This window comes from Rhopilema esculentum, chromosome 15 (assembly GCF_057945365.1).
Source record: "Rhopilema esculentum isolate cy_ngs chromosome 15, ASM5794536v1, whole genome shotgun sequence".
NCBI classification, from domain to species: Eukaryota; Metazoa; Cnidaria; class Scyphozoa; order Rhizostomeae; family Rhizostomatidae; genus Rhopilema; species Rhopilema esculentum.
Window position 1 is genome coordinate 8833633 of NC_142829.1, and position 13831 is coordinate 8847463.

The 13831-nt window shown below is 34.2% G+C and overlaps 2 protein-coding genes across 3 annotated transcripts; one reads left to right on the forward strand and one right to left on the reverse strand.

The window, feature by feature from the left end:
- The first annotated feature begins 246 nt into the window (after positions 1 to 246).
- On the forward strand, positions 247 to 6493 carry LOC135685832 (large ribosomal subunit protein eL24). Its single transcript, XM_065201915.1, has 4 exons — positions 247 to 404; positions 1662 to 1985; positions 4266 to 4323; positions 6389 to 6493. Exons 1-4 carry the CDS (start codon positions 400 to 402, stop codon positions 6458 to 6460), a joined length of 459 nt encoding a protein of 152 aa, XP_065057987.1. The 5' UTR covers positions 247 to 399; the 3' UTR covers positions 6461 to 6493.
- A 1183-nt stretch (positions 6494 to 7676) lies between these two features.
- On the reverse strand, positions 7677 to 13132 carry LOC135685830 (coiled-coil domain-containing protein 28A). Of its 2 annotated transcripts, XM_065201914.2 has the most exons (5): positions 12707 to 13131; positions 12323 to 12422; positions 11448 to 11514; positions 10940 to 10962; positions 7677 to 7928 (listed from the first exon to the last, which is right to left on the reverse strand). In XM_065201914.2, the coding sequence occupies exons 1-5, from the start codon at positions 12951 to 12953 to the stop codon at positions 7901 to 7903; spliced, it is 465 nt and encodes a 154-aa protein (XP_065057986.1). In that variant the 5' UTR covers positions 12954 to 13131; the 3' UTR covers positions 7677 to 7900. The 2 variants fall into 2 exon arrangements, with proteins under 2 accessions (XP_065057986.1, XP_065057985.1); XM_065201913.1 differs by lacking the exon at positions 10940 to 10962 and having other exon boundaries at positions 7677 to 7888; positions 12707 to 13132.
- Between the last annotated feature and the right edge of the window lie 699 nt (positions 13133 to 13831).

Below are 13831 nucleotides of genomic sequence, written 5' to 3' on the forward strand. Positions count from 1 at the left end.
GCCTCTTCATGAAAGCGAAGGCACACACGACAGTATGTCCTTGTTTTACTGTATTCTTATTTTCAATTTAAATGTCGCTTCCTACTTATACAATTCAACTTGTTTGTTACATTTGACCGCATAAAACAGAATCTTTTACATTCGCTTAAATATGATTTTGGTTCTCAAATCTTTGAACTAAACTAGAACGACATTAAAAAAACTCAATTATTTCACATGCTGTATCTTAATTTGGACCAATTAAAAAAATTGCACTTCAGGTGATGTGGGAAAGTCAGTCAGTTACTAGATTTTTATGACGTAACACTATTCTCTCGTTATGATGCGGCTGCTACTCTGGATGCGAGGCTGACGCAATAACTTTCTCTTCGAGGAAAGTGGACGAACAACAGCGGCAAGATGAAGTAAGCTCCGTTTTTTATCCGTATAAATCTCAAGCATCTTGTTTCTTACATGTCAACAAATTCCAAAAGTTTTGTGAAATGCATTTTATTTCTGATTCACATCGCTCTCTTTGATGGACCAGTGGTATAGTTGGAATTAGATTATAACCTGTACATTAGGCCACTTTTTAGAGAAACTTCTGGGCGGAAAACGCAGAACTATATTGAAATTTATTGATGTATTTTCTCGCGAATGGCCGCGAAAGGATGCTATGGATTCATTTGAGTATTTTACTGAACAGAGACCTACCATTATATTTGAAATTATGTCCTTTCTCAGGCTTGCAACTAGCTTCTAAGATTATTTTCAAGTGTGCATTTATCATTTTCCTAAATATCTCAAGCTTGCAAATGCAAAACTTTTCCTTCAGTTCTCACTACAATGTAATTCATAGCTTGCATCATACATGTGTATAAATTATTGATATTTATTTAGGATATGTATGTTAGTTTATTGATAAAACTCGATATTCTTTGATTAGAATTAATTTTATAAGCAAAAAATTCATTTCAAAACACGAGTGCGGAAGCCTGCTTAGAAATGATGCCTCTGTAACTTAAAGCTTTCTAAAGCTGTTACCGTTTTGGAATGCAGTAAAGCTGGGGTGGATATACAGCTAGCCTAATTGCTGAAATTATCTTTTACAACTGCTAATACGAAACTTTATTTGCAATATTCCAGTTTCTCTTTTTTTATGGAGTTAATCAAGCTGTTTGATATCTTACATCCAATGATTAACTATTGTGTAGGGAGAAGTAGTTGCTTTTTGCAATAGGAGAACAACAAAAAAGATAAATTTCTTGACCAGCTTCTCCTCAGTTGGGTCTTTATATATCCTAGTCTGCATTCCTTGCCATGTGACATTATCATTGATTAAGTGTATAAAGTAAAAAGAAGCAATCCATGCCAATCTAAAAAGGGGGTGGTCTTAAGTATTATTTCTTGGTTGTAGCCCCTAGCCCCTAGCCCCTAGCCCCTATACTGTTGGAGTTAGATTTGCACGGGACTGGCCCCTTACTATTTATTGGACTTCCCCTGTGCAGAAGTCAAGGAATTCAGACTGGTATATATCATGATAATCATAAAGATATTTAGGTAAGTATATAATAATAAGAATTGTTGCTTAAAATCAGACTGTCTCTAAGGTTGTTGTTTACTTATAAGTATGCTTTGGCTAACAAGAATTTTGCTATTTCTTATGACTTTTCTTTTATTAGGATCGACCTCTGCAATTACAGTGGGTACAAAATGTACCCTGGCCATGGTAAAAGGTTCATACGATCAGATGGCAAGCTTTTCAATTTCCTGAATAAGAAATGTGAAAGGTCCTTCCTCATGAAACGTAATCCAAGAAAAGTTACTTGGACAGTCCTCTATCGTAAAAAGCACAAGAAAGGACAGCAAGAGGAGGTTGCTAAAAAAAGAACAAGAAGGAATGTAAAATTCCAAAGGTCAATTCAAGGTGCTTCTTTGGATGCAATTTTAGCTAAAAGGAACATGAAACCTGAAGTGAGGGCTGCACAGAGGGATCAAGCAATAAAGTAAGTTTGTTATGATAGTTCATATGTAGAATAGCAAAATGATGTACAAAATAAAGCAATTTGTAACAAGTTTGACTGATTTTGCTTATCATGGAATTGCTTCAATAAATTTATATATATATACATTACTACATAATATCTGTTCAATTTTTTGGCAGTACAGAACTTGAAAATTTTACAAGCAAACATTTTACAATATATATATTGGCTAAAACCCCTCAGAGCATAAAACATCAGAATAAGGATCGGAAAGAACATGATGAAAAATGTATACCCAGTTGTGGATTGAAATAAGGCCAATTAGAAAAACGCAAGCACAAGATTGGTATGGTTGTCCAATCAGTGCAGCATGCCTAAAGAAAAAATTGGAGTCTTAGAGAGAAAACAAACCCCTTAACAAAACCACCTGAAAGGCAATAAATTCATTGCAAAAAACACAGAGATGGGAGAAATCACTGGATTACAAAAATCCAATTAACCCTTGTGTAAGTTTTTCAGGATTCTGTGAATTTGATAAGGGCGATTTTTCTTTATTTATAGCAAAGAACTATATAATTAATAAACGAATATTCCTAACGAGCCATAAAATGTTGTTAGGAAGCCCTAGGGGAAAAATCAGGTTATAATCAGTTCACATGAATTATAAATGTTTAAAATGGCTTGTGTTTCTTTGATTGGTGAACAGAGGCATGTGGTACTGATTGGTCAACCTTGTATATTGGACAACTATAGATATATAATGTGTTTGTCATTTTAAATTGTTATTACATTTATTGCCCTTGTGATGATCTTGGAGTTGTAATAATATTTAGGTCAGCGCTGTTATGTTCTTTGAATAAATTAGATAAGCTAAGTTCTGTGGATCAAGGCATTTTTATTAAAAAAACTGACATGCAAAACTGTTTTGATATAATGCAGAGAACGATGCATTAAATCTTATTTCAAGTTTTCAGTTAATTAATATATTGTCTGCCTTTTGACGCAAAAATGCTTTAAATGTCATTAAATTATCGTCAAGTGCTCAACCATTTTTTGGCAGTTCATGTAACCCAGTGCACGTGACGTCACAAACACCATGTTTTTATTCCTTGAATGCAAATATTGCACAAACTGGACAGTTCATTTCTAGCAGATCTATGTAGCCTTTGATCCCAGTTATATGAAAATTCAAAGAAAGGTATGAAAGATATGTGCTGGCTGGTACTTCGTTATGATTGAAGAACTTCAAGTTTGGAAGGAGTAGGCACTTTTAGCTGCTGGAAGAAATTTTCAATTCTGAAGTTAATTATGCAGACAAATGTTAGAATTTTTTTCATCTTATCATGAATCTAGCATTTTTTTGAATAAATCCAAAATATTATGTCTTTTATATTTTATTTCTACATCCAAATAAATCATGAACATTATTTTGGATTTGCAATCTCTGTGGTTCACCTGAGTTACAGGGGTGCAATGGTCTGGGAGTTGAATTTTCTTATGAAGTTGTTTTCCTGCAGATAACAACTTATCTTACCAGGTACTAAACCCCTCAAAATCTTTCATGTGATTGAATATGAATTTGCCAGAAACAAATGACTTGAATTCAAAATCTGTACATCATATATTGAAGTTAATCAGGATAGGTTTCAGGAAAATAAGAAAAATTCAACTTGAATAATCTAGTCAATCATATGAAGGAGTAGTTTGTAGTTGAAAAATGCTATATCACTCCTTTTGAAAAATGCCATTAATTGTCACTCCTTTTTCCAATCCTGCCAATATATTTATCGCTGCCTTTATTTGATATGTTGGCTCGCCACACATTAGGTCCTGTGAGACGAAGGAGGGGGCTCAAACACCTTGAATCATACAATATTCTTGCAAATTTTATCATGAAAGGTTTGCGAAGGAGTCATCATCTATTTTATAATCATTTTGTCAGAATGGAGCAAAAACCTACTTCATTATTGTATCAATGCTCTTCTGCAAATTCATAAAAGTACAGGATACAGCCTTCCAGACTGTTGTGCTGCTCAAATGATTTGAACATGGTGTTTGTGACATCACGATTATGTGGATGTCACAAGCACCTTGGGCAAACTTGCATGTACTCAGAAAATGTTTATTGGCTAACTTTGTTGAATATTAAAAACTGATTATGTCTCAGGTATTTCTGTTTGATAAGCTTTCATTTGAGGTTGAGTTATTTTGAATGTCAGTTCACCTTTTAGATATGTTCATTAATATTATATGTGTTTCTTGTTAAGGATGTGATTTATTTCAATTTGCCTTTTCTTACAGGGTTGCTAAGGAAAAAGCGAAGGCAAAGAAGGTTGAAAAATCAAAACAGTCTTCTAAAGTAAGTAGAAAACCATAAAAATGGTAATTTAAAGTTAAGCATACAGCAAACCCAACTAGATTCAGAACAATTTTTAAACATGTGGAAAATACACCATACAATCTACCTCACAAAACTTTTTACTTTCGGGTCAGGATTCAAGCTTTAGTCAAGTTGGGTTTTTTGATAGTGTTTGCGGTATGCATTTTATGGCAGTATAAAGGTCCTATGCACATGTATGTGGATGTTTACAAAGCTGTAAACCTTCCTTGCAGTTATAAAAATTTTCACACCCATTGGTACCATATTCAAATTGAATTGGTACCATATTGAATTCAGAGCTATTCTATCAAGCAAAACATTCAAGCTTATTACATCGTTGTTTAAAACTATTTGGATTTGAGTGTCAACATGCTATCAGATTCAAAGCAAGTTCAAAGATTTTCACTCTGGGAGTGAATTCAAATAATTGTAGATATGATAGCATACTTGTTGAATGGATGGAAATAGATGGAAATCTTATCTGCAAAGAACAAGTAGCAGATTCAAAAAATCCAAGTGCTTGGGGGCAATTTGTATCCCAAGTCAATTCTCATGGTCAGATACTTGAAATGTGAAAACTTAAACCTGGAAATGTATATAAAACTTTTATTCATGATATATTTTTTTATGTTAATTGTTAAACAGGACTCACAATCTATGTAATTCGGAGAAGAAATTTTCATGGGATATCAAAATGAGGCTTCTTAATTGAAATGGTTTATTTAGCAAGTCCAGAATAGCTGTGCACTGTTGTGAAGAATCTGTCAGTTCATAATCTTGATTGAGCCACCTATGAATTGTCTCTCTCAATTTTGTCAGATTTAAGCCTGAAATACACTGTCTTTTTTACGTCCGTTTTCACCTAATGGAAGAAAAAACTGAATGTGTAAATTGGAAAAAATGACCCTCATTCCTCATTTTCCTTTCACCTATGCCAGTTGGACATGTTCAACTTTTGCAGCCAAAAAGGATAGGTTTTTCTTTTGTCTTTTTGACAAGGCGCTAAAACTGTTTCTCTCGAATGTCTCCATGTTACGTCATGACGTCTGGTTTGGAATCAAAACAGTGCCACAAGCTTGATACATGGTGGTATAGACTACACACTTCATTACACGAACCAGTAAATTTACATTCAGACTGACTGTTCTTAATTTTTTCAAAAATCTTAGTCTGGTTTGTTCTTAGTTTGTTCTTAATAGGGTATAAGCAGTGCAATTGTTAGTATTTCAATCTAGGGATGTCTGTTCAGGCTTCATTTGCCAACAAAGTGCGCGAGACAACCTTTATTTGCGCCATGTTTGAATATTCACTGTAAAGACATCCAAACATGGCTGTAAAATCCCCCTTTTTGAGATAAAACGCTGTTCAAAATTGCATTTTACACTAGCTTAGCCCCAGTTTGTTCTTAACTTTTGACCAATTTTGAGACTTGTATTCTTATAAAAAAAGAGTGTAGGGAGTCCCTCACACAGTGTGTGGCTGAAGTTTGTATAAAATATCAGGGCTCATTCTCAGAAAACCTTTCATATTTGACACAATCATCCAAGTGAAATTCATTCAGCAGAGTTGCAGAAACCCCTAACTGACTGTCTCCTGCTCTGGAGCCTTCCAAAGTTTTAACCTAAATCTCTTTAATTTTACCTTTTTTGTTGCTTGTCAATAAGTACCAGTAGTAAACAGGCAGAAACTACTTTTTTCGTTGGCCTTCCGAAGATGAAAAGAGCAAAAAGGAAAAGGGATCCTTTTTAAAGGATATGTGTAAACAGCTTACCGTCATCCCTTTTTTTCATACTTTACCTTTTTTCATACTTGAGGTAAAAACAGACGTAAAAAAGGACAGTGTATTTCAGCCTTGCGGCTTTCTGTGTATCCGGGAAACAAATCATTATCTCTTGCACAACATGGTTTTTGGAAATATTACCAAATTTGATTTTATTTGTTAATGCTCTTGAAGTAATTGTTTGCTTTTGATGAACAAGAATTTTCATTTTATTCAGTTAACTGACTTCTTACATTTTTGAGACACAAATTCTTTAATTTGCAGGCCCCAAAGCAGAAAAGCAAGGCAACCAAAGTTGTAAAAGCCTCAGCACCTCGTGTTGGTGGAAAGCGATAAGTTATGGAATTGAATGATATTGTATATGGCCAACTGTTGTTTTCTTTGCCATTTCTTGTCTCCATGTTGGTTTTTCCGTTCAATTAAATTGCAAAATTTCTATAGATTGTCGCTTGTATCATGCAACTATACTCCTAAGTCTGGAATCCCCACCCAAAATAGTTTTTTGAGAAATCTTCCATAAGAAAATTAAATTAAAAAGCTGACACACAAGTTAGCATAAATTGTATTGCTCATGTTTAAAGATAAAGAACAAGGTTTGAAATAATGCTAATATTTTTCTATGTAAAACCTAATGCAACCCCATTCTAAAACTTTTCTGAACTTAGCTCATTTCCAATTGCTAAAATGTGTATGGTGGCTTTTAAAAGTCTCATTCATGTTTAAATTTCTTTTGGATGAGATCTTTCTCCTCCATTTGTCATTATTAATTTCAGAGATATTAAAAAAGGTGCGTTCATGGTTGTAAATGAAAACCTTTGAATTAGGAATATTAGTTTAAAAAAAGGAAAACAAATATAAAAAACATGTTTTGCCCCTTGTGAGAATAGTTGCAATTGGTTGCATTGTAATAAAAAGAAGCGCTTTTGAAAAGTTGAGGTTAATTTATAACTTGTTGAATACATATGAAATGTAATAACTCCTTGTAAGAACAGGCACAAAAACATCCATGCCTATGCACTGAAAGAACTGGCCCTGATTTCACGGTTTTAGCATAATAACACGCAAAAGAGATAACCAGATATCTAAGTCTTATTTGTCACCAGTATAATGATATAAAAATCTTTCTGTCAGCCTGATGTTGCTTTTTTCAAAAAGCTATAATTTCCAAACAATATTTTTTTGCTCAAACCAGGCTAAATGCTAAGGGCTATTCCTTACTTTAATACAACTACTTCAATGGCTCTGTTTCAACAGCTCTGTGTCAATGTGGTCCTGTCCCCATATTAGAAGCAACACGATTGCTTTTGGATAATTTACTGGCAACAAGTCAATGTTTAGCTCACCAGTGCACTCACTATCAGCTTTGTCATTTACTTTATGGATGTTACCTGTAAACTTATTGGGACAATATTGACAGAGCATCCTTTAGCAATGTCAAATGCCACAATCTGCAACTTCTGAATGAGGAAAGGGAGGGTTTCATATCAATTGTAAGAATATGTACATATATATAATCAACAATAGGTGAATGTTATGAAGGAACACTGCAAAATGATCAGAAACAATCAAATATGATGTAAATATATCCAATACATTACACTAAAATATTAAAATTAAAATGTCTGATGTCTCTCCCTAGCATATGGGGCTTTATCACAGTAAATATTGTTCTGTTTATGTTGTGTTCACGTAGCATGTGTATGTTTATGTCCAAGATTGCCTTCTGTTCCAAATAAAGCTGGAAGACAATGACAGCAAAGATATCTAAAATGAAAATCATTCATTTTCTTGCTGTAAATTTTGTCTGAAAATAAGTTAAGGAAGACAAGTCGAATAAACCCTTTTACCAATATTTACTATTCAGACAATGTTTGTAGAGTCAAATGCGCGCCTTAACCGGATGACATTTCCTAAGGCGATTTTGTTTGCAGTGAAAACTTTGCATGTTTTCCCATTAATTTCAAGGATTTCAATCCTCCATTTTCGAAAGAAACCATGACTGAAATTTTGTTGCAAAACTTGCAAACCTAAACGTTGTTAATGTTGAGAGTTATTGTCATTTTGGCTGTAGCATTGTTTGTGCCAAAGTTTAGTTAGCAATGTACTGGTATAGCAATTTGCACCATCCCTCACCTTTGCAAGTATAGCGCTTCGTGTGAAGAAAAAAGGAGAATAAATGTAGTGAGGGTTTTCGGACCTGTCACTTAGAGTTGGGTTTTTTGGCCAATCTGACGAAATGGGTCTAAACGAAATTCTGCCTTGCTATTTTCCTTACAACTTTCATCAGGCTACTTTCTATTCCTGCTCTTCTTAAAACTTCTCTCGCAACATTACGGACTTTTGACTCTTTAAACGTGTATAACTGCATTTTCGCAGTCATGGCATGAAATTTTAACGTGGTTTATGTTTCTGCTGCTGTGCAAACAATCCAAGATGTCCCTTTCAGCTTTGCTGTATATTTATATCCGCCACTTGATAAAGAGTGCATGCTCGAAACGTCGTGTTTTAACCTATCAAAACTAAATTTATTCCATTCTGGTACCCAATTTTTTCGCTCACTATATTATCGTTTTTTGCTGTATATTCTTGGATCTACAAATCTTTCTTTTTGTCCATTGTTGAAACTACACCATTTAAATGATATCTTTCTTTAGTGACATCTTTGGTTAATTTGTTACTTTAGCTTTCTCTAGTACTTTAGTGTTACCAGAGGTTTAACTAGTACTTAAGTCTTCTCTTGTTTCAATGTTGTAACTGTACTTTCTTTAGTATATTGTTAAGCTTGAGGTGAAGTAACTTGCTAGTGATAGACGAATGTTTTCTTCCTTGTATATTTTCTGTATTTCCTGAAAGGGCTAAGCTTTTTGACTATCCAGTGCTGTTTTGTATTTCTGTCTCCCCACAAAATTTCTGCTCTGTTTTGCTGTTGTTTACTTTCAAATAATCTTTTACCTGCAATGGTATTTTAGCAACCTGTGTTATTAATAACGTTGCAGTCTCGAAGGACGAAGTCGAAATTCAAGAGACGTACGTCGCGTTGTTCTATTATTTGAAACCAACTAAATTTGTTTTCTCAACAAAAACAGTGGTATAGCTAAGCAGCGTAGCATAACATAAATAAACACACGGCGGGAAGACAGCTATGTACACCAATGGGTTAAGAGATAAAAGAAGGGAAAGGATCATTACAGGCCACTACAGCATATCTCTTTTTTTCAATTGTCTAACGGGAATCAGTGCCATCACCTGTTGCTACTTTCTTCAAAATTATCTATAAGCTCCAGCCTTTCTAAATGATTCTTCAAAGCAAATATTTCATACCATTGGTTGCATCACCCCATATTGTTGCTAAATGATGCAGTCTAAGCTTGTCTTTTTCTTACACCCAGGTGCATATTATTTAATAGCAATGGAATCATTCTTGCTTCATCTTCATACAGGAACTTTTTTAGAATGTCAAGAAGCTGTCCGCATTGGATTTTGCAAAATAGCTCTGCTTACATCTATACAAGCAATGATTAACTTGTTTACCCAGAGCATGTTCGACGTACTGTGAATTTAAATATGTTATTTTTATTTTGCCAGATTACTGCAAAGATGGTTTCGTATTGATTTCTCGCATGATTTCACCTAGTTCTACTTAACTTCAACTACAAGATCTACTCTGACTTCAAAGACGTCATTGTTGATTTCTTAGATAGTTTCGGACAATCTTAGGAGCCCATACTTCACAATTTTGGAAGATATATTATCAACCCCTGAGGTTTTATTGTTATTCAGTTTATCAATATCGACTGTTGCTTTTTCTGTTCTTTTTGCTACTGACTTCATCGTCGTGGAAGTTCTTTTCGAAATTCCCATGCACTATTACTTTGTAGATCTCTCATGGCTTTGTCATGCACTGCTTTCTCGCCATGCCCGTATGGATTTGAATAGGACTCTTGCTGTGAACATTTTGATCGTCTTATGCATCGTTAAAAATGTTGGAAAGCTTCATATCTAAATTTTGATTTACGTTTTACATGAATTTATACTTAATTTCATGCAAGATGTTAATTTGCTGTCTTTTCAACACCTTGTGCTTAGTGAAGTCATGCAATAGGAAAGATTGTGTCAAATCTGTCTTTACTTCTCTGACATTTCTTTATGCTTTGTTTGTATTCTTTTTATGCTGAATTGGTAATTACTTCTTCTTTGTCTTCCAAAATTTACATTTGCTGTAATTTATTTTTAATTTTATCTTGTACTTTGTAAATTTTCATCTTTCATCATTACCATACAGTTAAAAGGTATCTTATCCATACTTTCTGTTTTTCAAAATACTTTGAATATCTCTATTCTTAATCTGCTATCAATGCTGTTATCCAGTGTAATTTTATAAGACAGGGCTATAGCAGCTACAGGGCATGGGCGGACATGGTCCCCCTGGAATCCTTAGAGTAGAATGTATATTTTCAAAATATCCAGCAGTTATTTTAGATAATTTTATGATACATATATGATATGATATGATATCTGCACATTATCATTGTAAAATAAAGTAGAGCATCAAGAGGGAGTGGTTTGTGCAAAAAAATTGCTAGAGAATTTGTAGCTAAACCCTACACATTTAGATTTATTTCTTAGTGTTTTTTTTAGGTTATTTGTTCAATCACTAGAAATTAATTTTAATGACATCAATTTAAGGCTCTATTTTTCTGACTTTTTTCAAATCTTTGAAAATGATCCAATTGACAAGCAAGAAATATAATGATGACAAATAATGGTCATAGAGATGCCAAGCAAGGCATCATTGTTCACTTTAGAAAAGGATACACTGATGAGCACAGCTTTTCAAGCTGGAAAAAAATTGTCATTAATTGAAAGCATGGCCTATTTGCAAATGAGATGTGGTAAGCAAAATATCTAGTTAATTTTCACAATAGTGCTGAACCAGAGGTTTGGGGACTTTAATCCACATGATTTCAATAATAATCATGGTCTATATATAGACATCTGAACATTGATAATGGTGCATAAAAGATCAGAAAAGGTAGATTACTGAAGCAGATCCTCAAAAAAATATTTCATACTGTTTTGATGAATACTTCTTGATAATAATCTATCAGTTGTTTATTAGAATTTACAGTACTGTTTAAACAGTGTTGACATTTTACATATTCCAGTTTTATTTAAACATATTTGCAATCAGAATACAAATACTGCAAATCTGAGTAGAGGAAGGGGAAGGTAAGAGAGAGAGAGAGAGTAGATGTTGGGCTATCAAACCATATATGATGATTGTGTGTATGTCTCAAGAACTGTATCCAGAAATAAAGCTTACATTTTTCATCAATTCTTCAAGCTTCTGCTGGCTTTTCTTTTCTTGTTCATCTTCAGATAAAGTCATTCTGTAAGTGAGGAAAATTATGTATGTCATTTGTTTAAAATACAGGGCTGTTTTTTTTGCAAAAAGCGACAGTGGGTTGCTAGGCAAAGCATAAAATTGCATACTAGATGAGCAAGATAATGTGCAGATACAACTTCATTAAGTGCAGACAGGCAGCTTCTACCCATACGTTTGACATACTGTCTCAACAAATAATAAAGGGTAGCAGGTACAATATATTTTATATAAGAGATATATGGTAAATCCATCCCATGGCTCAACTAAAATAGAAAGTAATTAAGTGATTTTTATTGCTGATTTTTTCTTGGATCAAATAAAATCACTGTTTCAGGAACAATATTGGTTGCTGTGTTTCTGACTTTCAATGAGACATGCATGTCAAGTCCACATTTAGGGTTGGACTTTATTGCATTCAGCGGATTGAATCAGCTAAAACTGCTCATGTAAGCGGAAGAGTCAAATTCATTTTTCAAGAATCAAACTTTTTTATCCCTATTGACTTAATCAAAAGGTGAATAAATAAATCAAGGCTGAGGCAAAAAGGAGATTTGCTTAATCATTTTCAAGAAAGTCTGACTGCACAAGGAGAACTCCAAGATGCTTGCTAAAAACACATAACCAGATCTCTTCAAAAACCAGATCATAAAGGAGGATACTGTTTGTTTGTAACCAGCCAACCTGCTTTCATATATGATATTTTGAAATAAAACTGAAACACTGCTGAAAAACCTTAGCAAAGCAAAAAGATTACATAAAAATTGCTGAAGCTGGAAGCTCTTTGGCCTCGATATTTAATTTCATAGGCCTACCTTTGACCCAGATCCTCCTCTTCAAGTTCAAAATGCAACTTTGAAAGTTTTTCTTGCAAATCTCTTACTTGGTTCATTTCCTGTAAATATGCATCTCCACCTAAAAAAAGTTAAACAGAGCAGAAGCTTTGTTAGCATTTATATTTCCTCTATAATATATTTCCTCTATAATATATTTCCTCTGAATATATTTCAGGCATATGACATACATAGCTCCTTATGAGTTCTTTTCATATGTCCGATAGCAAACATTTTGACTTGTGAACTGTATGCAGTTTCCTTTTTCAAAATTTATTGTAATTTGTAGTTCATCTATTTAATATAAATGTACTAGATAATTATTGCTGTGAATGAAAGTTTGAATATAGGAAAACGAAAATATACCAAAGGCGTGAAGCTTTCCTTTCTTGAAATCATCCAACAGTTCGAGGAGACCATTTTCCATTTGCTCTACATCACCCCTATCATTAAGAAATGAATGCTCTTGTCCTTTAACTTCGTTCTCAGTGTCTTGCAGACCAGAAACATCTTTACTGTGTGACGAACTTGGGCTACCCAGAGAAGGATTCAAGTTTGTCCTGCCTAAGATCTCTTGGGCAGAGGGCATTTCAAGGTTATCTTTAGCTGCCATAGTCTCAATCGATATTCCAAATTATCTTTGGGATGTGCATCAAGACATCTTTATTTCAAACAATCTTATAAAACATATATACCGATAAAGTTTTATATCATGATTTACAAGCTCGTTTGCTTTGCTAAGAAACCTTTCTCGATGCTTTTGCCCCCTGCAGATGTTTGTGATTGTTGTTGCTGTTGTTTTCGCTGACTTGTTCTGCCTCAATGAGGTGGTCTGCCTTCTTTTTTGTTTCATTTACAAATCTCATTATCCTACTGCATTAACCGCGCTTAGGGCCTTCAACAACTGCCACCCAAGACAAGAAATTTTTTTAGCCAGATTTTCTTTATTTCAGAGCATGAGTTGGTTTTTCAAAAATGTCACAGTTGTTAAAGGCATGTTAAAGTTGGACTTGGATCTTTTTACATAAGGTTTCTCAGATTTCCTTAAACTAAAGAGAATGAGGTGTCAAAATAAATATTTTACTATCGCGGGCACCTAATTGTTAACGAGCGCCCAGGAGGGATTGATACCTCAAGTATTGGGGAGGGGGCATAAGCGTACGGGCCAGGGGGCTGGGGGGCGGCAGCCCCCCCCAGTTTTCGAAAAACCATGTCAGTCGGGCAAATTTTCAAAAATTATCCGCAAATAGTCGGGCAGAAATGACACTGTAAAGTGATGGGACTTACTTTAGGTAATTTGGTTGAACATTCGTGGTATCTTCAAGCTACGAGTCAATCGAAAGACTGAAAGCTACGAGTCAATATCGTTGCATTATCAAATCGACCAAGAGTGCCTTAAAAATGATAAGATGGTTTTTGAAAATTACAAGAAGCAAAGTGCTTCTGAATCTTATGGTAATAATGCAGCAATGCTTGTCCAGAAGATGTTTC

What these genes read in the sequence shown, in the direction of transcription:
- LOC135685832 (XM_065201915.1), top strand. An exon ending in CAGAGGGATCAAGCAATAAA is followed by an intron (nt 1,986 to 4,265) that starts GTAAGTTTGTTA and finishes CTTTTCTTACAG; the next exon opens with GGTTGCTAAGGAAAAAGCGA. An exon ending in AATCAAAACAGTCTTCTAAA is followed by an intron (nt 4,324 to 6,388) that starts GTAAGTAGAAAA and finishes TTTAATTTGCAG; the next exon opens with GCCCCAAAGCAGAAAAGCAA.
- LOC135685830 (XM_065201913.1), bottom strand. Translation starts at nt 12,953, where the DNA reads ATGGCAGCTAAAGATAACCTTGAAATGCCCTCTGCCCAAGAGATCTTA. An exon ending in AGGAAAGCTTCACGCCTTTG is followed by an intron (nt 12,423 to 12,706) that starts GTATATTTTCGT and finishes AACTTTTTTTAG; the next exon opens with GTGGAGATGCATATTTACAG. An exon ending in TTGAAGAATTGATGAAAAAT is followed by an intron (nt 7,889 to 11,447) that starts GTAAGCTTTATT and finishes TTTTCATTTTAG; the next exon opens with ATATCTTTGCTGTCATTGTC.